We start from the raw sequence: 26,212 nt of genomic DNA, 5'->3' as shown, positions 1-26,212 counted from the left end.
CAGGGTCAGGACAGGGCCCTAAGAGCCAGGAGTCCACAGAGAGCTGTGGAAAAAGCTGGAAGAGAGGGGGCAGTGCATCGATAGCTGATAAAAGTTTGGGGAAACAGCTGGAAACCTGGGACTTTACCTAGAAAGGGTGCTGAACTCAGTAGACAGGGAGAGAAGCCCAGTGCCGCTCACCACCTTTATGCAATCACAGAACAGTGCAAGGGGTGTGGGCTCAAAGCAAATAGCAGGAAGTCCTACAGATTAAAGTCTGGGCCACATCTGCTTCAGAAAACTAGGGGAATTAATACTTCAAAGTGGCAAGTTGTAGGCAAAAACCGGACAAAGTTAAGAAAAACCCATGACATGACACTTTTCAGTAGGGTCTCATTGTAAGTAAACTTGAGGTAAGTTCTAATGACTGCGGGGAGAATTCAAGGAAATCCTAGGGTAAGACAAATGTAGGCAACTCTTTAAGAGAAGGGAAAGTATAGAGAGAATTAGGCAATGGCACTATAAAAACAGGAGGCCCTATGAGATATGAAGGATATAGAAAAAAAATGTTGGGACACAGATCTGAGAGTAGGAACGACTGATTTCTCCATCTACCTTGCCGCTACTAAGGCTCTCCCTGGCTTCAGTAGTCCTATCTGTTTAACGATGAAGTCACTCTAAATGGTCTCAAGTTCTCCTTCAGTTTTAAATTCTGTGACCATCAGAACAAAGAGGTAGAGTGAGAAAATGAGGCAAAGAGGCCAAGTAAAGGTTCACTTGAACGTAGAGAGTGTTGTCAGAAGCGTTTTATCTGACAAATGGAAAGAAGGCGTTTATCACAATATAGAAGGAAGTATTGAGATAACCAAAAGATACTGGTTCACCATTACCAAGGCAATTGTTGCTAATACTACTAATCCAACCCCTTCACATCTCTAAAGCAATATGTAATTTAACAAGTGCTATGGAGGCTCAGAAGTGAAAGGAGGCATTTGTCTACTGCTTGCCAACTTTATGTTAGATGTTTATGTACTTAATAGCTATAATTTCTTTGTAGAAAAAAATTGTTATGTAACAATTACCTGAAAGATTAAGCATGGGCCGCTATTCAATTTGTATACAATCAAATAGGCCCACTCAAAAAAAGGGGGAGAAACAGTTTTTAGGTGTTTTTTTTAGGGGGATACGGTTGTTTTTGCTTTATATGCATTAAACAACAATCAGCGTGGCCATGGTAATGTGGCATATTTTTGCTTCGAAATGGTATAATAACAATACTCACCCGATATTTCAAAAATTTCAGCGACCTGCAGCAGCCTCATTTACCAGGAGGGCTTTGTAATACCCCATGTCACCTTCTGCCCAAACACAGCCCCTCTGCCTCCCAGGGATTTCATTAAATGAAAGATTGATTGAGGTAGTGAACCACTTTCTCACTATACATGAATCTAAAAATGTCAGACTGTTAGTGTTGCTGGTATCATTCCCACTGCTGTTTGTTTGTTTTCTGAGTTTTCCTCTTTGGCTGAATAAAAATACTCAGTCCTGTGAACTCTGAGAGCAAGATGTGCCATTCTCTTGACCCACCACACGGCTCCATCAATATTGATTTGAAACAAACCCTCTAGGGCTGTCTGTGTTCCTGGCAACGTTTCAATACTAACATGTGGTTAATTTTTTAGAGGATTTTTCTTCCCTTTCCTGTGCTCAAGAGGAGCTGTGGAGTTTGTGGGAAATAGCAGCTTGATTCGTACATCTGTGGGGCTTGCATATTTCCCTCAGAGATAGTGACCCTTTCTTCCTAACCCTTCTTCCTTTGCTGCACTTTGTGTTCCAGGAAGTAGAAAGAAGCATACTCTAAATGCTTAGAAGGCTTTTAAGACAATATTCCTAGAGATGTGGTGTGTGAGAAAATTCATAGAATTCTCACTACTCACTCTCTCACAGAATTTAGCAGTTAAGGCATATTATCATATTTATGGCCATTCAAATTCAATATGCGCGGATGCATTGTGTTACCCAATACAGGGGTTGTTATAAATACTTGCTCAAAAACAGGTCAGTTCTATTAACAACTAATTTCTGACCAAGAGCACAAGAAATATCTTAAGACAAATAATAGAGATCTGATTTTTTTTTTTGCCATTACTGTTATTTTTTCCCAGGTGGGACAATGAGTTGTTTTGTTTTGTTGTAATTCCCGAAGTTCATGACAACTATCTACCAGAAGAGTATTTCTGTGTTTCTATTTTCAATAACATAAGGAAATATCTCCTTATTTTCCTATTAAATGAAATAAAGACATTTATTGGGATTATTTAATTTACCTCCCATTTTTGTGGCTATAAATTTACATTTGGGTTATATTTTTCTAAGCAAATAACAGAATCTTAAAAATAATGAGATCATAATTCTTATTTTCCCCTTGGTTGGACTTTCTAAGTCTGTAATGAATCAGTGCTTTCAATTTACAAGGAAACATTTAGAATAAAAATATCCAGTCCTTCTTTAACTTGCTTTCAGTAGAAGAACATGTACTTTGAATTATTTTATCAGTAATGGTGACAGGTCATACTATAAGATCTGTGCTTTCTCATGTATTTGACCTTTTAGTCATCAGCAAACATTTGTGGTTGAATACAATTTGAATAGAATTTAATCAAATTGAATAATGGCACAGACCAAAGCAGAAATTGTGTGGAAATGACATTTCTGATTAATTTGCCCCAAGAGTAAGTTAACTACTCAAAAAGAAGAGATTTACAGGTGCCAAAATACCCTTTTGTCAACCATCATATGCAGGAGCCATGTGTAGTTTTCCTTGGTATATTTTAATCTTCTCTCCAGCTAACCTTCTCCTGTGGTCAAAACCTAGTGAGCCAATTGTTTCTTGATATTACTAATCTTAGACAGTTGTTTTTCCATTGGTTAAAAAGCTACACAGCCTCTAAAGTACTCTCCAGCTCTAAATTACTACTTTGTGGTTTGTTTCATAATTTTACCATGAAAGTAACAGAATTTTAGCACCAAGTAATGTCCCATCTACCTTGGACTTCTGAAAAGAGTGATATTATATTCTCTTAAACCTCACCTTTTGAAAACACAGAAAATTACTTTTAATTATTTAACTCTCATTACATATATATTCTATATATACACTTCAAACAATGTTTTAAAGGAACGTGAATCCCATTTTAAAATGCCATTTAATATTCTTAAGCTCTCTAACTCACAAACTTTACCAGTCACATTTTTATTTGTGTTTATTTTTGATTATACAAATGATAACCAAGGAATTACTACCCATCGTAGGAAATAGGTACAAGTCAACACCACAGGAGATTCATATATTATAGAATTTAACTATTTGAATTAAAAGCCACAGAAACTTATTGGTCCCTTTTATGGGCACATAGTTTATATGGAGAACAAACAAGATATATAGATAAAGAAAAAAATTTCTTCAATGTGCTGGAGGGATTCCCCAGGCAGAAATTTGAGTTAAGAGTTATTACCATATTGGGAAAAAAGAAGGCATCGTTTGGTTTCCTATGCACAGGAGAAAGGCAAACAAACAGGTCTTAATGATCTCAGGGACTTGGAAGATGAGTAACCTCAATATTTTGGAAGCAAAAAGCTATTTTTCAAATGTCCCTTTCCCTCAGAAGCATTATACCACACAGACGTTTTTGAGTTTCTATGAAGTCTTGTAAGGACACAAATAATGACCTACTCTACGGTCAACACATTTTCTAATCAGTGCATTTGAAAAGTCCTCTTCGATTAAAAAGAACCATGAGAGACTATGGACTCTGAGAAACAAACTGAGGGTTCTAGAGGGGAGGGGGGTGGGGGGATGGGTTAGCCTGGTGATGGGTATTAAAGAGGGCACATGCTGAATGGAGCACTGGGTGTTATACGCAAACAATGAATCATGGAACACTACATCAAAAACTAATGATGTAATATATGGTGATTAACATAACATAATAAAACACACACACACACACACACACACACACACACACACAAAACCATACACACACAAAAAAAAAAAAAAAAGAAAAAAAAGAAAAGGGAAAGTTCCATAGCAGCTGTTCATACTGTCTTTCTGTAGAAACTGACTTTCAGAGACTGATCATATTGTCTAGCTGCTCATTAAAGACTGGGACTTAGTAGACAACTATTAATTAATCAAAAAATTCTTTTGAGTTCCACTACATTCATTCTCTCTGCTGAGTACTTCCGTGGTTCCAGGGAAGCTGGATGCCCCGTCTCCTGCAGACTTTCAAAATGATGGGGAGACTAATGTGCATGAAACGCTTAATAGTATAAGGGAGCTACTACTGACTGGTTATTCCTTTTTAATTTAGCAATCATCAAAAAGAGATTAATGAAAGAAATATCTATACTAAAAGGAAACTATATACATGCTGGAATTTAACTGTCAATGATTTGTGTTCATCTTGATCAACTTTATTGAGGAATAATTGACAAATATATTTGTGTATATTTAAAATGTACGACATGATGATATGATATCATACACATTGTGGAATGATTACCAGGATCCATCACCTCACATGGTTAACTTCTTGTGTGTGTGTACGTGCACACGTGTGCACATGCACACACGTGCGTGTGTGGAGAATGCTTAAGATCTACCGTAAGCAACTTTCAAATATGCAATACTATACTAATAACTATAGTTGCCATGCTGTACATTAGATTCTTAGAACTTATTTTTCTTATAACTGAAAGTTTGTACCCTTTGACCTACATTTCCCCATTTTCCCCACCCCACAGCCCATGGCAGCCACCATTCTATTCTATAAAATCTACATATCCATAAAATCTCTAAAATCTTTAAAAATCTATAAAATCAGGTTCTCTTTTTAAGATTTCACATAGAAGTTATACCATGCGGTCTTTCTCTGTCTGGCTACTTTCACTTAGCATAATGTCCTCCAGCTTCATCCATGTTACCACAAATGGCAATATTTCCCTCTTTTTTATGGCTGAATAATATTCCTTTGGGGTGGTCAATTCTTTAGGGGTGGTCCATTAATCCTTTAATGGACATGTAGGTTGTTTTCATATCTGGGCTATTTTGAATAATGCTGCAGTGAGCATCTCTATGGGATACTGATTTCATTTCCTTTGGATATATTCCCAGAAGTGGGATTTTTTGCTGGATCATATAGTAGTTCTATTTTTAATTTTTTGAGGAGCTACCATATTGTTTTCCATAGAGGCTGTACCAATTTACATTCCCACCAACAGTGCACACAAGGTTCCCTTTTCTCTGCATTCTCTCCAACATTTATTTTCTCTTGTCTTTCTATACTAGACATTCTAACAGGTGTGAGGTCGTATCTCATTGTAGTTTTGATTTGCATTTCCCTGATAATTAGTGGTGTTGAGCACCTTTTCATATACCTATTGGCTATTTGTATGTCTTCTTGGAACAGTGTCTTTTCAGGTCTTTTGCCATATTTTAGTCACATTATTTGCTTTTGGTTTTTGAGTTATATGAATTCTTTTATATATTTTGGATACTATGCCCTTATCAATTTATGGTTTGCAAATAGTTTCTCCCATTCTGTAGGTGTTCCTTCATAACAGATTGCCTAATAATATCTTAAAAACTCTGACACATGTTTACTTAAATCACTATTTGGGTTAAGTACTTATCAATAGTCAACAATTTTATTAAATTCTATCAAGTTACATTGCATGGCACTAGCTGCCATTTAACTTAAGAAAATAAAATGTTGTCAAATAAGGTATTTTTCTTAGCTCATTGCAAGTATGTAGCTAATTCCCTAAAACTTAGCCTTAAAATCACAAATACAGAATCATCTAAATTATATTTTATATGCTTACTGACTAGAGCTCTAAATCTTAGCTTTTCTGTATGGAGTATCATTATATCATTTCTCACAAAATGTCAGTTTGGCTTTATGGTAGAGAGCCAAGGTCATAATGGTACTCTTTTCTATCTTTGGGCTAAAAGAAACAGTGCAGCTATTCAGGAACTTGTCTAATCTGTAAGAAGAGAATTGTAACTCTGGTGAGTAACCAGGAAGATCAGGAAACATCAAATGGTTCCAGCCAGGACTCAATCTCTTGAAAGTGGTGTCACAGAAAGAGATGACCACCAGATCTCAACAAATCTGGCTGCAGAGAGTGGCACTCAGGGAGGTAGAACCATGGGCAAGATCATCTCTTCACATGTGAAAATTTAGTAACCTTACAATTTAGTAAACTTATTTACTGAATGTGTGGGCATCTTTCCATATCATTAATGAGGATTTTCAATCACTAAGTTCAAGGCTTCACAGTATGACAATATATGGATATACCAAGTCTTTTAAAATCATTCATGGTAACAGAAAAGATAGGAGGAAAAAAACATATTAACAAAGTGTGTTATACAGTTCACTAACAAAATTTTTTCTGGGCAGTTTCATGTTTGTGATGTTTATCACCTTTTTTAAGTTGTAATTTGTAGTGCTTTATTTTCTTGTTTTTAATAAATATTTATTTTTTTACCTAATAAAAAATAATAATCACTAATGTAATTCACAATCATATATTCCCTGTAGGAATTTCAAACCATATGGAAAAACATATAGGTTTCCTTTGCCCCCTCCCAGTTCTACCCCTACTCCCAATGGCTAGGTATCTTTCCAGATGCTTGTTTGTGCATCTATATATATGCATATGGAAATACAGAATTTTGCTTCAGGTCTGTGTTTTTGTGTGTGTGCCTGTGTGTGCACACATGCATGCATATATGTGTGCTCATTTGGTACCTAAAAGATTTCAGGCTGTAGGGTATTGTCCTTCACATTTCTTTCTCCACTTAACAAAACTTCTTGGAGTACTTTCCTTATGAGTAGCAGAGCCCCAAGTACAATTTTGCAGGTTGTTCCCTGCACAAGGACACCAGACAAAAGTGAGAACTCCTGGGCAACCGTGTTTTACTCGTCAAGCAGTGAACCCTGGCACAGGGCTGTATCCCTCCAAGGGCCACAATTTCTAACTTACATTCAAGAGCTGACTAGGTTACTCGCGGCTGTGTCAGTGCATGTGAACCTACCTCATATTTGTTACTACTGGAGAATGATCTAAGCAATAATGGTACTATAATTTATTACATTAAACGGTTTTCTACTGATGGCCACATAGTTATTTCCAGTTCTTTAGCCACTAAGAAAAAAAAAATGTTTCAGTGAATAGTATTGGGCATACTAATTTTTTGCATGTATACAAGTAATTCTTTAGGATAGATACCTAAAATTAGAATGCCAAGTTAAAGGACATGTCCTATTTTAATTTTAATAGATACTGCCGAACCGCCCTCCAAAAAAGGCAGAAATTTACATTTCCAAAGACATTGTCAATCTTGAGTGTGGTCAAGAATTTTTTTTTTTTTTGACAATCTGATGGATGGAAAATAATTCTCATTATTTAATTTGCATTGTTTTGATTACCACTGAAGTTTAGAGTTTTAAATAATTAGTGATTCTTATAAAATAGCTTCTCTGAATGCTTTTGCCATTTTTATTTTTTTAATAATTTCTTAATTCTTCATTATATATACTCCAAATATTTTCTCCTAGTCTGTCAATTGCCTTTTAACTTTTATGTTTTTTTCATTTGTGGATTTTAATTTTAATTGTAGTGTAGTTAACATACAGTGTTATATTAGTTTCAGGTGTACAATATAGTTATTCAGCAATGCTATACATTACTCAGTGCTCCTCATGATAAGTGTGCTCTTAATCCCCTTCACCTATTTCATCCATCCTCCCACCCACCTCCCCTCTGATAGCCATCAGTTTGTTCTCTGTAGTTAAGAGTCTGGTTTTTTTGGTCTCTTTTTTTCTTTGTTTGTTTTGTTTCTTAAATTTCATTTGTAGATTTTTATACAGTGTCAAAGAATGTTTGAATTGTTTTGTTTCAAGAGTTTTACAATTAATACTCCCTCCTTTCCTTTTGCAAGTGAATTTTAAAATCAATTTATCAGACTTAAGCATTTGTGGGTGAAATATAATGTCAGGGATTTACCTAAAGTATCGTTTTTTTAAAAAGTAGGGAGGGATACATAAAATTAGCAAAATCCTGACAAATTTTAAGCTGACAGGCACATTCAGCATCAGAGTTTATTATAATATTTTTTTCTGTATTTTCATATATGCTTAAAGATACTTATACTAAAGACGTTTTTTGTTTGTTTCCTTTGGGATTTCTTTATTTTTGTTTTTTAAGAATCGGCTTTGCAAGTTTCATTTTTAAAAAATTCCATGGGAGTTTTGGGTTAGACTACTTTGGATCTAAAAATTAATTGCAAGACAGCTAACATTTCATTCATTCATTCAACAAACATTTATTGTATGATAATTATGTGCTAACCACTGCTCTAGATTCTTGGGTTGTATCAGCGAACAAAAGAGGCAATGATCGCTACATTTTAGAGGGGAAACAGACAATATACATAACAAATTCACTTTAAAGTATATTAGAGGGAATGTTCCTATCCAGAACAATTACATACCTCTCCATTTGTTCAGTCTTCTTTTACATCCTTTGGTGACATTTTTAATTTTCTCCATGAAAATCTTGATTATTTCTTGTTCAGCTACTTCTAGATATTTTAGTCTTTGCTGTCACTGTGATTTATTTTTTTTCTATTCTGTTTTTCATTTTATTTTTTTGAAGATTTGATTTATTTATTTGAGAGAGAGAGAGACAGAGATAACAACAGAGATAGCAAGAGAGAACAGGAGTAGAGAAAAGTGGGAGAAGCAGGCTGCCCGCTGGGCAGGGAACCTGACTCCAGGCTTGATCCCAGGACCCCTAGGATCATGACCTGAGCCGAAGGCAGATGCTTAACCAACTGAGCCACCCAGGCACCCCTATTCTGTTTTTTAAATAGCTAATGACAGTGGATAAGGATGTTCCTGTGTTTTTCTTTGTTGATTATCAGATTATTCTCTGTGATTTTTAAAGTACAAACTCTCTTCCTTTGTAATATAATCAACTCTGTTGTTGTTGTTGTTGTTGTTACTGTTTGTTGTTTTGTTTCTTCGGCCAGAACCTTAATCACAACATTAAATAAAATGAGTGATAATTAGTATTCTTACCTTTTCTTAATAGTATAGAAATGTTTCTAATATTTATCCTCAAAACTTCCTCTAATTACCTTTTAAATCCTTGCTACCTGAGAGAGTTTTGTTGTTGTTCTGCTTATTAAATCACTAACAAGTGATTTAAAATAGGTCTTGAATGTTATAAATTCCTTTTTTGACATTTATGTGTTGTATTTTTTTATTATTCTGTTAATATAAGTGATTAATGGATTTCTTATTGTGGAAGCACTGTGGATAAGAATCTATTCCTATTTTTTGTCAGAAACCATGGAATAGCTTTCTCTGGAATCTGTTAAATTATAATCCATTTTAATGTTTCTTAACCCTTGCTATGCTTTGAATACATCTATTGAACTTTTTATTTTTTTAAATATTTTATTTATTTATTTCTCAGACTGAGAGAGAGAAAGAACACATGAGCAGAGGGAGTGTCAGGCAGGGGGAGAAGCAGGCTCCCTGCTGAGCAGGGAGCCCGATGCCAGACTCGATCCCAGGACCCTGGGATCATGACCTGAGCTGAAGGCAGATGCTTAACTGACTGAGCCACCCAGGCATCCCTCTGTTGAACTTTTTAAAAGCACACTAGCTTGGGCCCATCCTACACCTATGAAATTTGGTGGGTGGAGCCTTAGTATGTGGAAGTTTCCAAAGCTATACCAGTATACCTATAATCAGCCACTGTTGAGAACTAGTACTCTAACATGTGGTTCAGAGGTTCTTAAAGTGTAGCTCCCCATACAGCAGCCACATCATTACCTGGGAACTTGTAAAACATGCACATGTTCCATCCCCATCACAGACCTACTGAATCAGCAGCTATCTGTGTTTTAACCAGCTCTTCAGGGAGTTCTGATGCATAGTCGTATTTGAGAACCACTGATAGAGTTAATTGTTAACAAAAAGACAGAAGGAGAGACAGAACAAAGGAAGGAAAGTAAGAAGGGAAAAGGGAAGGAAAAGAAAATGAAAGGAGGATGGAGGGAGGGAAGGTGGTAGAAAGGAACAAATCAATAAGATGATTTATCTTCTAAATTTATAGATTAATAACAGTAAGAAGATGCCACCCATGTGTGACTTTTTTTTTTTTAATCTACACATATTCAGCCCAGATCTCTCAATGCATGTAAATTTGTATGGGAAATATATCTTTTCAGGTCACCTGTAGACTTGAAGAAAGTGCCTTGGAGGACTAATACTGTTAATGGCTATTTGGGTAACCTGAAGCAAAGATGAACTCAAGAAACCTTGGTTTTCCAATCCTGCCATTAACCTAAGTTTGTAGCTTGGGAAAGTCTTAAATTTGCTAATGTAAGTCATCACAAAAAAATGAGAAGCTGGAGCTAGATAAATAGTTCCCATACTTTTTCAATGTGAGGACTCTGCATTTGTGTCAACAAAGCCACAGACACATTGCACATGCTAGTAGTGAAGAAATAGACAATGGCAAAAGTTTCAATCTGAATTTACTCATTCCTAGAAAATTTCAAATAAAATATTAACAATTCAAATAAATTTGCAATTCTAAAAAGACTAGCCTCATGCATTTATCAGATTTTATTTTTTTACTGAAGAAAAACCAAAATGGGAAGTCTTAGATTTGCCTGGGATTATAACACTAAATAAGACACTGAGAAAAGGAAATTTCCATTCTTTGAAGTTGTATAACTAAACTTAAGAGGCAATTACTATTCATTCATTCAAGGACACAACGTTTGTAAGACCTCTCCATTAGAGTGACATTGTACTCAAAACCAAAGGTTTCCTCTATTATACCCAGGCAGGGGAGAAGTATGTTAACCAAAGGAGCATGATTACATGGGTCAAAATAGAGTTGCCAGACAAAATTCAGGATGCCCAGCTCCATTTGAATTTCAGATAAACAACATAAAATGTCCTAGTATAAGTATATCCCAAATATTGTGTGGGATATACTTACACTAAAAAACCTTGTTTATCTGAAATTCAAATAGAACTGGGTATCCTATATATATGTTTTTTTTTTAATTTATTATTATTTTTTTTTGCTAAACCTAGTAATTCTGGTTGCAATGAGAGAGAGAGCATGGCATGTTCGAGAAACCAAAAGAAGTTCTGAACTTCTAAGCATTTCCTAAAACATAGTATAGTTTACGTGAGATTACATCAGATAGTATAATAATTTATTTTGATAATTTTATTGTTTAATATACATTAGGAAAATATAAAATTATCACATATATAGCATGAATATATTTAAAAATTTATTTTTAACTGTAAAAAAAGGTGAGTCTAATTAAAGAAAAATATTAAGAATTATGTAGTTGTAGTCCTCAATATGACAGACATTTGAGGAACACTGGGCATTATCAGAAAGAGTGTGAGAGTTAAAACTAGAAAAGTTGAAGCCAGGTCAATATAGACTTTTTTCTAAATTAAGTCATATATTTTTATGGAAGAGGAAGAAATTTTTACTTTTGTCTCTCTCTGTTATCCACACCTAAAGAAAGACCATCATAATATTCCTGAAAACAATTGATGGGATTTTAATGTTAAATGGATTTTTTTCTTGTTTTCAAACTGGGAAAAGTCATGTATCCTTAAATATCTGAGCCCAAGGACAGAACTACTGAGAATTATTAAAAAAAAAAAAAAAAAAGCAAAAACAGCAGGGATTTGCAGATACCAGGTCAGCATGATGATACAGAATAAATAATCAACCCAGAAAGGCTGACTTTGTATCTACAAATGTACTAAGTGTCCCTGAAGGTCAGTCTTCAACTTTAGCACTTAAAGACTGGTTTCATAATGTCTACCAAATTATTTCAGTAGAAATTATATCCCACTCCCCAAAATGGGCCTTTAAACCTAGTGGAGGGAGTCATCCTCAGATTTCCCTGGAATAGAAAGGAATTGCGCACACAGTTCTCTTCCCCATTCACACCTGCCACTTCTGAGCACTCCTTAGGACCTGCATAGATGTCCTTTGAAACTATGCAGGAGACTGTGTAAGCAATTTACAGAAGTCCCACCTTAAAAATGCTCTATCTGAAGCCTCATTGGAGTTTAAAAATCAAGCAAAGGAGAAACCAGTTTTCTACACCATGCTTTATAAATGGGAGGAGATACATAGGAAATGAATACAAACACTTAAGATAAAGCTATGATTTACATATCGGTTAAAAGCTGCCTTGTAGTAACGTTGAATGAGGATATTATTTATCATTCTGTGTCATCTAATACTAAAATGATATTGGCACATGTTAAGATTAATTAAAGATAACATGCAAAGATTTTGTGGCTGAGCAGACTATATCTGGCAAATAGGAGATAGTTCCTGGTTTGTTTTATTACCTACCTCCTAATCTATGTAAGTTTCATCTTGAAATGTACCAGAATAAAAATTAAGGTTGACTCTTTCAACTTGCCTAGAAATTCTGACATAGGATAATTATATTATCTTTAGTTTCTGACTGCTATTCAGATGAAAATCTTCACTGCTTCTGAAGAAAGAAAAAATTAATAACTTTCTGGTTCTTTAAGCAGGATATTATTTTAAGAAAGGAAAGTCTAGAGTGAGGAATTTATTGTCCAATGAAATGTATAACACTAATATGAGATTTCATACTAGTCCAGCTGGCTGCAGATCAAATAATTCAGAATGAAGTTGGGCCAAGTCTTTTGCTAAAAGGTCCCTTTCTACTATGGATGAACAAGGAGTATTACCAGCCCAGAATAGCCAGTAAGATGCATATAGAATCAAAGACAGTGTAGGGGCCAGAACCTTGGATTATGAATCAGGAAGTCTTAGTTCTATTCCTGGCCTAGCCTTTAATTTATTATGGCTGTCTATGTGATGCCGCAACTCACTGACAAGCAGAACATTCAGGCAGTGCGAAATTTGCTGAGCCAAATGTCCACTATTTGGAAGCATTTAGGTCTTTTACTGAATTTTTTTGGTTTTCTTCCAAATGCTTGGTATTAGGAAAACAGAGCCCCTGCATCTCTAGGGGCAGTATCCTTTTCTCTGGACTTCATATTTGCCCAGTCTGTAAAATGTCTGGTAATTTTCACCTCCTCCCCACTCCGTGTATGTGTACTGTGTCCTGTGTTGTTCAATAAAGAGCATCTGGAGAAAGAGGAGGGTTGGAATTATCTTCCCCAGATAGAAGGAACGAAGAGTAGTGGAGTCTCACGTTCAGAGAATTCCTTTTCAGAGACCTGGAGAGAATGACCCCCTAAAAACCCTGTTTATCTCCCCCAGATCCCATTGTGATCAAAGTGACTTCCCTGCCCAGGGACTAAATAGCTACTGGGGGTAAATAAAGATCATCTTTCAGATTTCCCAGTGAAAAACCATGTGGGTTGGCCATATTAGGCTTTTGACAACAAATCAAATTGAACAGTTTTTCTCCAAATTTCCCTAAGTATCCCACTGATGAGTTTAAGAAAGAAATACAACTGGAAATTTTTTCCACAACAGTGACATATATTATCTATACCTTGACAACAGCTAGTTACAGTGTCAAGACAACAGGATGTTTCTGTTCTTACTGCTACATAGGCATATATTGGGAAAAGGAGACATATATCACACCATTGACTCAAGGTCAGCTCACAGGCAACTAAATAGCTTTTCCTCATTAAAAAAGCAAATCATGGCAAACCTATTAAGAATAGCCTATTCATGTTCTAAACAGGCACTTAATTCTTAGCTGTGTTAAAGAGGGTGTAGAGAACATGGGAAATACTTGCCTACTCTGCCCTGGTCAGACAACATGTAGAGTAATATATTTAATTCTGGGCCACCAACCATTAATTGGGTCATTGACAGAATTATGTCATATGCAGAGAAGAGTAAACATAACTAATGAGGGTTTGAAAACATGTCGTATGAGAAATCATGAAGGGAACTGAGGATGATTCACCTAGAAAAGGAAGAAAATGGGCACAACAGAGTTCTTCAAATATTTAAAAGACTCTTTCATGGAATAGACACCACTTTATGCTGTCTAGTTCTGGAGGGAGAAACTGGGAAGTTAGAGGAAGGCAAAATTTGACTCCATGGCTTTTATAAACATTATAACTGTACAAATATGAAATAGGTAGCTTCCTAGGGAACAGTGCATAGCACACAGGAGATGGTCGATAAACATAGCAAATTATTGTTAAATAAAAGTGTTAAAGAACTAGCCTAGATGCAAAAGTTTTGTGCATTTAATCATGGTTATTGGTGTTCTTCCAAAACATAGTTTCTGTATGTTGGAAGGAATGAAACCAGGTTGCAGGAATTGAGGAGAGAATAAATGATACCTGAATGGCATTAAATTAATAATTGCATCCATGAAAGGAAAGCAAAATGGAATATTGTAAAGAGACCAGGACAGAGAGTCGGGAGAGATGGGCTCTATTCTATTCAGTTTGTCAATAGAGAAGTAATCTGGACTTAAAGCTCCCTGGAATTCTTCTGCAAAGTCAGGACACTATGGAACCAATAGCCATGATCCTAGAGTTCTAAATGTCTAAAGTCTTTAAAAGATTTTATTTATTTATTTGACAGAGAGAGATACAGCGAGAGAGGAAACACAAGCAGGGGGAGTGGGAGAGGGAGAAGCAGGCTTCCCTCAGAGCAGGGAGCCCAATGTGGGGCTCGATCCTAGGACCCAGGGATCATGACCTGAGCCGAAGGCAGACGCTTAACGACTGAGCCACCCAGGCGCCCTAGATGTCTAAAGTCTTAAATTCTGAGGAAAGTATCCAAATACATAATGAGTTCCTCAAAGAAATATGTTTTGACTTACTGTCAAAAATAGAAGTATAAAGATATATTAATTATAATGAATTTTAAGGTATTTTACAAACATAAATAATGGATAGTTCAAGGAAGGCAGATAAGTGAGGATTACTAAGAAAAAAGAAGTCTCCAGAAAAACACTAAATTTAAGTCTAAAATTTAGACTGAACTCTACCTGGGCAACAAAAGCAAAAGTTAAGGAAAGTAAATGCATTAAATAAATAAAATGCATTATTTCAATATGTTATTACATTGACTAAACCATAGTTACAACTATTGGTTACCAGCTCACATAAGCTCACAAGAGAAAACTTGGGGCATCTCTTCCAATTCTGCATTCAGTAATGTCTCGTTGGTAGCTGGAAATAGGCCATGGCAGTATTTATGTCACAGAAAAATTGACACATGCTACAAATCAGGACTTTCTCTTTATGTGGAATCTAGTTTTTAAACATTTACCAACATACCACTCCCTACTTCCAAGAAACAGCTTCCCCAAAGAGTGCCTTCTTCTTTCACTTTGATCTCAAAATATGTATGGCCATGCTATGAAAGTATTTATTGTTGTTGTTTTTTTTAATCTACTGTAGTTAACACACAGTGTTATATTAGTTTCAGGTGTACCATATAGTGATTCAAAATTCCTTATATTATTCATTGCTCATCAAAATAAGTGTGCTTTTAAATTTGTTATTTCCATATAATTACCATAATGTGGGTCCAATTCAGACTTCAGGGGGAGAAAAAAGACTATAGGACTAGAAAATAATCTTAAGATAAATTGAACTATTTAGTGTGTATTAGTTATGTGGCATCACTGGCTGTAAAGTAGGGTGATGTTTCCAAAATGTTTAGTTGTCAATATGTGGTAAGAACCCTAAAAGTTGGGGTAGAGGATCACTTATTTGCTGACATCCTGCCAGTGGCCCCACTACAAAGAATAAATTTGACCTCTTTACAGTGACCTTCATAACAATATAATTTGGCTCCTGTTTATATTCACCCTCACATTGTCCTAGCACTCATTCCTTTCCCTGTTACTCTCCTTCCCGGCGTTCCCAACCTTTTATCTGATCCTCTTACTCATCCAACTCATTCCTGTCTCAGTATCTTGGTGTCATTCAACACTCTGCATGGAATACTATTTTCCCAGTTCTCCTCCTTCCTTTCTCCTCTGTTTCCTTCCCTCCCTCCCTCCTTGTTTCCTTCCTTCCTTCCTTCCTGCCTGCCTTCCTTCTTTCCTTCCTTCTTTTTCCTTTCTCTCTCACTTTCTTTCTCTCTCTCTCCATCTCCACCTCCATATCTCTCTTCTACCCCATTCTTTTTCTCCCGATCATGATTTAGCCCTCACTTCCACAGAAAACTCTTTTCCAGTCACCCTATGCCAAGTGGGACAACCCCTCTTCAGTGATTGTGTAGCTTCTTACCCTATATATTTGCTTCTTATACTTGTTCCTATATGAAACCATCCTACTTATGAATTTGTTAACTTCTGTTGTCTGTCTTCTCATGGTTGACTATAATATTCAGGAAAGCCGGGATTTTTTTTTTTTTTAATCTCTTATCACTGGTGACTATCTTGTCCCTTTAATGGTGCTTGACCCATAACAGCTATGACTGCAGGAAAGAAGGAAGGAAAGATGGGAGGGGAGAGAATTTAATGTCTTGGCCTTGATTTGTGTGGGTTAAGTTATTGAAATACCGAAAACTTCATTAATAGGTGGCTTCATTTATTAGGAAGTTCCTCTTCATGGGACGACAGGGAAAGCATGAAAGAAAAGGTTCACTATAGAAGTCAACCTAGCCAAAACCTGCAAATATACAGCTCTGTTTTCAGGCATGAGCTATTTGCTGGAATTTAGCCATAGGCATATGAAAGGTTAGGACAGTAAGATATTAATATCTGGGCTTTAAAAACAAAGACAATAAAATTCATCCAAAACATCTGATTTATAGTCAGCTCTATTTTGTGAAGTTTTATGGATGTATAACACAGGATACTGGTCTGTGTATTTGACACTTAGGCTGAGTGTGATGGGTGGTGAATAAGGAAGTATCCAGGAAGGAAGGGGAAAGCAATAGGCTTATTTCTCTAAAGGAATAATTTAGACCAGGGATGTTTGGTTTTATTCCTTTTGGCAGAGCATTTGAAATAATTTGATGCTCAGCCCATGGATTTGAAAATGTTTTTAAAGCACAATCTCAGCATCCAGTTAATTCAAAGACAAATTGTTTCTGAGACCACTGCTGGTAGGGCTAGGACAACTCATGACATCCTGCTTTATCCAGCATTAACTTAGTAGCTGGAAAAATATCAAGATATACTTTCTAAGGCTTTGGGAGATGTTATTTCACTGGCTCCCACTGATTTCATTATTGTTATTCCTGAAAACATATTGCATGTGCAATGTATAACTTGACTCATCTGCCAGGTAGAAAAACATAATTTTTGTGCTTGAGGATGTTATAATTGGGAAATGAAAATCACACAAAAAACATATGTGGATATAGAGATGCAAAGAACATTGTCTTGCCAAACACAAACTTTGGTTTAAAAAAGAAGGAAATTATACAAGCAAATATGTTGGAGAAGTAATTAAGAGGACTTTGAGTCGTCTATTAGTCAGATTTTCCATTTTCCGGGTATTTAAAAGAGAATTACACTGAATAATCTCCAATATTTCCAGGACTCCATTTTAATGTAGAAGCAGGATTTTACTATAAATAATGCTCTTTTGGTTTTTTTTGTTTTTGTTTTTTGCTTTTTTTAGAGAGACCGTGTGTGCCCACACAAGCAGGGTGGGGGTGGGGGCTCAGAGGGAGAGAGAGAGAGACAGAATCTCACGCAGCCTCCAAACCCAGCATGGAGCCCACCGCAGGGCTCGATCTTATGACCCCGAAATCATGACATGAGCTGAAACCAAGAGTCGGGCACTCAACCAACTGAGCCACCCAGGTACCCCAATAAGGCTCTTTTGAATAAAATAAAGTTCTGTAACACTGAGGGACATGATATATAGTAAGGTTTAAGTCTGTTTGCAAATATCCTGGACACTCTTAAGCACAAAGCATAAAACTTTATGATGACAAGAGTCTGTAATTGTGTCAGAGTCTCATTACATGTTTTAGACAGCAGGGACAATGAAAGGAAATTTAAGTAATAATCACAGCACAGTATTCTGAAGTAATTAACACAACAAAAAAATTCTTAGTTTATTCTCAAAATTGATGTCTTTTTTTTGAAGTAGGACTAACTCTTTCATTTTGACATTAGTCTGTTAAACCAAACACAAGTTCAGCTTACCCAAATAACTTACTTGGGTATTAATTAATACCCAAACTTAATTAATGATTCTTCGAACAATTTAATTTAATATACCAATTCTTTGACATCTGGAAAATAATGCTCTGTAATATTAACAATCTGCTCTGGCTCTTATGGATACAGAGACCCCTATAGAATTATTTAATCCATGAAATTACCCTAGTAAGTCCCTGTTCTTTGAGGTTCCCTCCTAATGATGGCTAGAGAATTTAGGGGATTAAAAGAAAAATGCCAAAAACAAAAGGTCTGTTTCAGGCAGTCATCTTACCATCCCACTGCCAATACCATCACAAGCTCCCTTGTACCCACACCCCTCAAGCTTCTGTTGTGATATATTTTCCCTTTGAGGTCTCTACTAGTGTTCCTTTCAAAGCTGATTTCATCCAGATAAATATCAAAGACAGATGAAAAGATGGCAACATGAGTGACAAATGATTTTCCTCAAAAGGGCTAGCCCCAAGTCTATTATATCTCTCAACAGATTTTGCTTCTGAAGAACCTTACTGTGCTTTCCATGGCCTTTTTTCCCCCACCCAATACTCTACCCAACCTTGATACCTTACACAACATACAGGGAATCTGGAAGATTCCTAATATTAATTGACTTGATTTGAATATGCAAGAATAGTAAGGAGTCATGGCCAAATAACTCTATAAGGTTAATGAGAAGCTTTAGGTATTCCTGTAAGCAACAGTATTTCCATAAACATATCTCTATACTATAGAGAATTTAGAACGTGTAACTGTGATCATTTACAAAAATATATACAACTGTGGGGGCTTTTTTCAAGTGCTTGAAAGAAAAAGAAGCTTGAAGAGAAATACTGACAATGATACAGCCTGAAGTAACAGTAGGTAAATGGCCCCATGCAAAAACAAAACAAAACAAAAACAAGGGGTGGCTGGGTGATAGACATTGGGGAGGGTATGTGCTATGGTGAGTGCTGTGAATTGTGCAAGACTGTTGAATCACAGATCTGTACCTCTGAAACAAATAATACATTATATGTTAAAAAAAAAAAGATAGCAGGAGGGGAAGAATGAAGGGGGGTAATCGGAGGGGGAGACGAACCATGAGAGACGATGGACTCTGAAAAACAAACTGAGGGTTTTAGAGGGGAGGGGGGTGGGAGGATGCGTTAGCCTGGTGATGGGTATTAAAGAGGGCACGTTCTGCATGGAGCACTGGGTGTTATACACAAACAATGAATCATGGAACACTACATCAAAAACTAATGATATAATGTATGGTGATTAACATAACAATAAAAATAAAAAAAAGAGTACAAGGCAAAAAACAAAAAAACAAAAAAAACAAAAAAAACCTGTCCACTGCACAAACTGAAATCCTGCCTTCTTTGATTATTTTCCCAATTTTTTACTATACTCAGAAATATTCTTTCAAAAATATTCTCTTGTACGGATCCTTAAATGTCTAACCACAAACAGTTAGTATGTCATAGTTGATTTGTACCATGAAAAAAGTAATGTATAACTTTTCCCAAGAATAATGAACTGAAAAGTAGTAAATATGTATCAGTCCTCGCTGATGTTTTACTTTTTCATTGCACTTTTTTCCAGAAGATGTATATTTAAAATTCAAGTAAAATGCTTCCTTGGCAGTAGGTCAGTATCTTCCCAATGAAGAGCCCATTGATGATACAGAATAGAACTTCCCTTCCCTGTTGAGTAGAAGGCTGCCTATTATTCAGTGTCCTTTTTGTCACATTGAGGAACAGGGAACTTTTTATTCTTTCCAAGAAATGGCCTTTCAGATTCAGTAACAACATGTTCTGTTCCTCAGGAAATAAGAGAAGATCGAGATAGGGCGCGGCTGGACTCCATGGTGCTGCTAATTATGAAACTGGACCAACTTGATCAGGACATTGAGAATGCCCTCAGCACCAGCTCCTCTCCGTCCAGCACACCAACGAACCTGCGGCGGCACATTCCTGTGAGCTTTCCTTTCTGCTTCTTTTCCCCATGAGAATGCTACCTCTTTATTTCATACAGTCCCTCTTGCAAATGAAACATCTTCGATGGGAGCACTACCTATATGTGGCCCTGATAAGTGTTCCATAAAGAGCACTCAAGTAATTCTGTGCTTGATGCAATATTATTTAAAAGAGAAGTGTGATTAAAAAGGAAATGGTTATTATTAGTTAGACAAAAAAGAGGGTCACCTGGGGAAATTATGTTTCCTAGAGATCAAATCATCTTTGTTGTAGTTGTTTCTCTCATTGTCAGTCTTCTCTGACATCCTATGAACACCATTCACAATGCTATGTCTATCTTGTTTAATATTTCTTTTCCAGTATCTTACAAATTTACATTGCATGTGAAAGATGCCTAAATATCTGCAGCATGCACACATGCACGCGTGGATGTTTGGATAGATGCGTGAATTGCTGAATGGATGCTGGACTGACCCAGCATACTACAAGAAATAATTTAGATGAGATTAACTTGAAAGCAGTCTAAAATTCACTCTGTGAAACACAATGAATAGGCCAGAGGGAGAATTTTATTCTATTGTGCATTAATTTCATATAAGACAGACACTCCTCTGAGATTCTGACATTCAAAATAAAATTTGGAAGGCAGATGCCAGGACTGACTGTACACTTTACATATTTACTATTAGCTTTATATTAAATGGCTTAGTTTGTATAGATCAAGCAAATGTGATGGTAGATTTAATTAAGCCATGAATCCCTTTTCAATTAATCTATTACTTTCACTATGCAATAATCAACACATTAAGGCAAGAAATTATGTATTTACCTAAGATCAAAGGGGTGGAAAGTCCTATATATAAATCTGAGCACCTACCAAACTAGATCATATTTTTTAATTAGTGTAGTTCTATCATTGATTCTGAAGTTATTCAAGACTTATTCTGACTGAGGCAGAATATTTCAAAGTAAATAAACAAAATGATAGCTAACCTTGGAATATGTTAGGTATGATTCTAAATGATTTATATATGTTAACACATTCATTCCTCACATTTTTCAAGCAAGTGAAACAGAGAAGTTAGTAATTATATGTGTCAGAGCTGAAGTACATACCCAGTGAGGCTTGATCTAGAGCCATGTCATTTAACCACTACACCACAGCTTTCTCTAGCTGACTATGGTGGATATCTTAGAGCTTAAGCAAATGATAGATGACAGATCGATGGAGAGAGAGAGAGAGAAAGAGATGAAGAGGAAGGGAGGGAGGGAGGAAGGAAGGAGGGAGGGAGGGAAGGAAGGAAGGAAGAAAGGAAGGAGGGAGGGAGGGAGGAAGGAGGGAGGGAGGGAGGGAGGGAGGGAAGGAGGAAGGAAGGAAGGAAAAGAAATTAGGTGCTTCAACTTAAAATCTAATAGTATGAGATCTTTGTTTTTGCCTGTGACCTTCTGGATAATTTTTTCTTACCCTTCAGGATTCATCTCATTCATCTTTACAGTGGAATCTTGCCTACATCTCCTTCTGTCTTCCCATAATCAATTACTCCTTCCATGGTGCTGCCATAGTGTCTTGCACATACTTTAATAGGACAGGCATCCCAATGGAAGAAATACAATTAAAGTAATCTGAAGACCAACAAGAAAGGGGTGTTTTAATCTTGATTACATATGAAGGGTGTGTAGAACAATTATACTCATTTTCATCACTTTTAAAGCCAGAAATAACCATATTTTTCAATAAGAGGTATTTTTTAGTAGTTCTTTGCCATGAATGTAGGCACGGGACACATTTTCTCTTTGGAAGTTGTCTGGTAAGAATTGTTAATATCTCCCTATCTTTTTAATCTCTCCCCTTTTCCATCTATATTGAACTTTCCTCAATCCCCATGTATTTAGAGGAAAAAACCCAACCCAGATTTCTGCTGAATGCACCTTCATATTGTCATCTCCATCTCAGAAAGCAAGACAGCTCTTCTCTGCTAGACATGTTTCTTTGTTCAGTGGTAAAGACAAAACAAAAACAGGAACAAATACAGGTGATGATTTTAGGATTCACCTACATCTACATCTTCTGCCTCCATTTAAAATATAAACTAGATTTTAATTACATGCACTGTCTCATGGAATATCACCACCATTGCTGAGCAATGGTTGATTATATGAATAGAGATCTGTTCTAAGTTTTCAGCTCAGTATATACTTGGAATAGGCAAAATAATACCATATAGAAACCTTATGAACTTCAAAGTTTGCAGGCCTGGGTTCAAATACAAGCTCTACAACTGAATATCTAAGAATACAAGAAGATTATTTGATTTCTCAACTTCAAATTCATGTGAAAAAGGCAATATTATTGCCTATCTAATGGCTCATTGGGAGGAGTAAATGAAAGAATATATGTTAAGATGTGTTGTGCAGATCTGACACAGAGCACATATTTAGAATGTGTTATTCCTTTTCCTTCTCCCATGTACTCACACCAGGCACTAGGCTAAAGATGAATAACACATAGCCTGAAGCGCTCAAGACATCTTTTTGGTCTTTTGGTTTTTCTAGGTCCTCGCTTGTTCTTTATTTCTCTTCCTTGGTATTTAAAGCTAATTTTAAAATTCTCTCATCATTCAAAATTTTTTCCACAGGCACTGTCCATTTCTTTTGATAATTGCACCATGGAATAAAAGAATATAGCAGCATGATTATGACCTTGATCATCTAGCAAGGAGCACTGTCCCAGATTCGGAGGAGACACTCCCTCTTTCACACCCTTATACTCTCCTGTCAATTTACAGTTTAACAGGGAAGACAAGACACAAAATGAAACAGTGATCTCAGTTTGAGATTCCTTATGAGAAAGTGCTGGAGTGAGCTTTTTATCTATAATAAAGGGAATAAAAAAAATAATAGACTAAAGTCTTTAAGAATGGCTTGAAGATGAAAAAATAAATAAAATAAGAATAGAAATAGAAACAGAATAGAAATAAAGATTTAAAGGAGGCTGACTTGATAGAGACTTGCAAGTTGGCTGTACCTTGGTGGTTCACCCCAGCCCAGGATCTGGTTTTCTCCTCTGAAGTCCAAATATTTGATTTTGTCCAAGTACCCACTTTGTGTCAGTCTCTTAGAGCTGGCAAATGATGGCCCATCTCATGGAATGAATGCGAGTGGGGAATGGAGAAGACAGTAGTATTTACTGAGCACTAATCTTTATATATGTTACTTCATTTACCCTCAACAATCTTAAAATAGGCTGAGCTCCAGAGAAGATGAGTAATTTACCTAAGGTCATACAGGTGGGGAGTGGTGAGTAATTTACTGACAGACAGAGAGATGGTAAGATTTACTTCCACATATGTCAGACTTCAATGCTCATTCTGCTATATTCTGCTCATTCCTCTATATTATAACCCTTCCCAAGATGCAAATTGTTCATTCACAATGGAATAAGTGCCATTTCCAGGACCAGAATCCCCTTTTCTGACAGTTGAGGAATTTTTTTCCTGATAACAAGGTATTCTGAATATTAAGTTACTAATTGGGTTTGAATTAACATGTAAACAAGGCAATATTGATAATATCTTCAGGTACTTCATCTATGCCATCGAGAAGCTTAAGAAACATATAAGCCAGAACCCATTTCACTACCTTTAATTGAACCTCCAGCACTGATCTACAGTATTTTTTGGCCTTCCTGGACCTTTTCCCATAGTCCAAAGAGGCTATTCAAGAATTTCACTCTTCTCCCCAAACGCTGCCCAACCCTTACACCTATCTCTTAGCAAACATCCTTGCATTCCTCTTCATAGAGAAAATGGACAATTGACAGGAACTTTGCAGCCTCACAACTGCAAATATTTATAGGTACCCCTTTTCTTCTCTTTTTTCCTCCTACATCCTCCCCTATGGGCCAAGCTCCTCTTCACCTAGTATATATTCTGTGATTTAATTCTTGTCTATTGCTCCATCATTTCTCTGCAACTCATCTCCTGTCTGAAAAATCCAGTAGTAGCTCCTCAGTCTTCAGCTGTAGCATTTGATGCAATTGCACATCCTCTCCTCCTTGGATTTCACAACTCCCTGGACTTCTGGCTCCTCTCTTTCCTTTTCTTTCATATCCTCAAATGTATTTTTCATATACTAAAGTGACTCCTCTTCTTATATTTACCCCTTAAATTTTATCTCCAGATTTTAGACTCGGTTCTATGTCTGACAGAATATTCTCTCTGGAAATTACCATGGATTACATGACTTTTTCTTCATATTTGAGGGTCACCAGTGAGACCTTTTTTGCTATCTCCAGATCTGTATATCCAATGGATCACTAGGTACTCACTCCTTTATGCCATAATTGTACTGTGTATGCATCTCTACTATAGCACATCATACTGTATTCCCTACCATAGTGGGAACTACTCCAAGATTTTTATATTCCCATTGCCTGGCACAGTTGAAGCATGGGGTAACAGTGATAAATGGAGCCTAGTAGGGAGATGATGTGGAAGATGAATTATACAAAGCAAAGGTGAGTCACAGGGAAATTATTAGATGGCAGTTGTAATGATAATTTAGGGCTTGTTAACCACGTATTTTAGGTATGGTAGCAGTGGAAAAAGAAAAGAAGGAATGGATGTGAGAGATTCTGAGAGAGCTTGCATTTTATTTCTCACAGTGAAGAGAGAGCAAACAAAATAATAAAGATTTGTACTAAACTACATATTTGTGACCCTCCTTAAATCACTTACGTAGTTGTGTTTTAAGCTCCCAGCAGAATGTCACAGTAGCTATTAAGGAAGTTGAACTCTGGGATCTGAGAAATCTGAGTTTTAATGTCAGCCCTGCTGTATAATGTGAATTTGGTCAAATTACTTGCCTTAAACCTTAACTTTATCATGTCAAGTGATGATGATAATATCCTCCTCATAGGGTTAGTGAATATTGAAGCAGGTAATTGCTATATAGCATTGTCTTTAAAAAGTAAAAACACAGTAAATGGTAAATTTTTAAAATATTTCTCAGTTTGCCTCAGAACTGTTGTATTGTTAGAAAGGCAGAAGGTTACCCTGTTACTCACCTAATCAAATTATAAACAGGAAAGCAAAAGGAGTTCTGATATACATAAAGGTCAAATATAAATGGCTTATAAATTACCTGCTACTTACAACTGTCAATTTGATGTTGATTCAATTTGAAATTTTGCTTCCAATTAGAATGCCTTTTATTTATTTTTCATGGTTAATTGCTCTGGCTAGAACTTCCAGTTGAGGAGGAGTGATGGGAGTGGGCACCCTTGTCATGTTCCTGATTTTAGAGGAAAAGTTTTCATTTTTTTCACCATTGAATATGATGTTAGCTGTGGCTTTGTCATACATGGCTCTTATTATATTGAGATATATTTCTTCTATACACAATTTGGTGAGAGCTTTTATTATGAGAAGGTATTGAATTTTGTCAAAAAGTTTATCTATTGAGATGATTATATTTTTATCCTTTATTCTGTTAATGTGGTGCATCACATTTGTTGATTTGTATATGTTAAACATGCTTGCATCCCATTTGATCATGGTGTAACATGCTTTTAATGTGCTGTTGAATGCTGTTTGCTAGAATTCTGTTGAGAATTTTTGCATCTATATCAAGGATATTTACCTGTAGTTTTTTTTATTTTTGTTTTTTTGTTTTGTTTTGTTTTTCTTATAGTGTCTTTATCTGGCTCTGGTAACAGGGTAATGCTGGCCTTGTAAATTGAGTTTGGGAGTATTCCCTTCTGTTCATTTTTTTGGGGAAGAGTTTAAGAAAGATTGGAATTAATTCTTCTTTAAATGTTTGGTAGACTTCCTCAGTGAAACTATCCGATCCTGGCCTTTCCATTGTTGGAAGATTTTTTATTACTACTTTAATCTCCGTAATTATTGGTCTGTCAAGATTTTCTCTTTCTTCATGATTCAGTCTTTATCTTTTTCTTTTATTTCAGCTTTATTAAGGTATAATTGATAAATAAAATTGTAATCTATTTAAAGTGCACTTCGTGGTG

General features: G+C 36.0%; 1 protein-coding gene across 4 annotated transcripts in view; it reads left to right on the top strand.

Moving 5' to 3' along the window:
• Positions 1 to 26,212, top strand: part of DLC1 (DLC1 Rho GTPase activating protein) — a 486,810-nt gene that overhangs the window by 164,492 nt on the left and 296,106 nt on the right. For all 4 annotated transcript variants that reach the window (XM_032413503.1, XM_032413504.1, XM_032413502.1 and 1 more), the window contains one exon: positions 20,037 to 20,186. In XM_032413503.1, the coding sequence (XP_032269394.1) occupies positions 20,037 to 20,186 (150 nt within the window). The remainder of the gene's footprint in view (positions 1 to 20,036; positions 20,187 to 26,212) is intronic.

This window comes from Phoca vitulina, unplaced genomic scaffold (genome assembly GCF_004348235.1).
Source record: "Phoca vitulina isolate PV1807 unplaced genomic scaffold, GSC_HSeal_1.0 scaffold15, whole genome shotgun sequence".
Lineage (NCBI taxonomy): Eukaryota > Metazoa > Chordata > Mammalia > Carnivora > Phocidae > Phoca > Phoca vitulina.
This window is presented reverse-complemented; position numbering and strand designations above follow the sequence as displayed.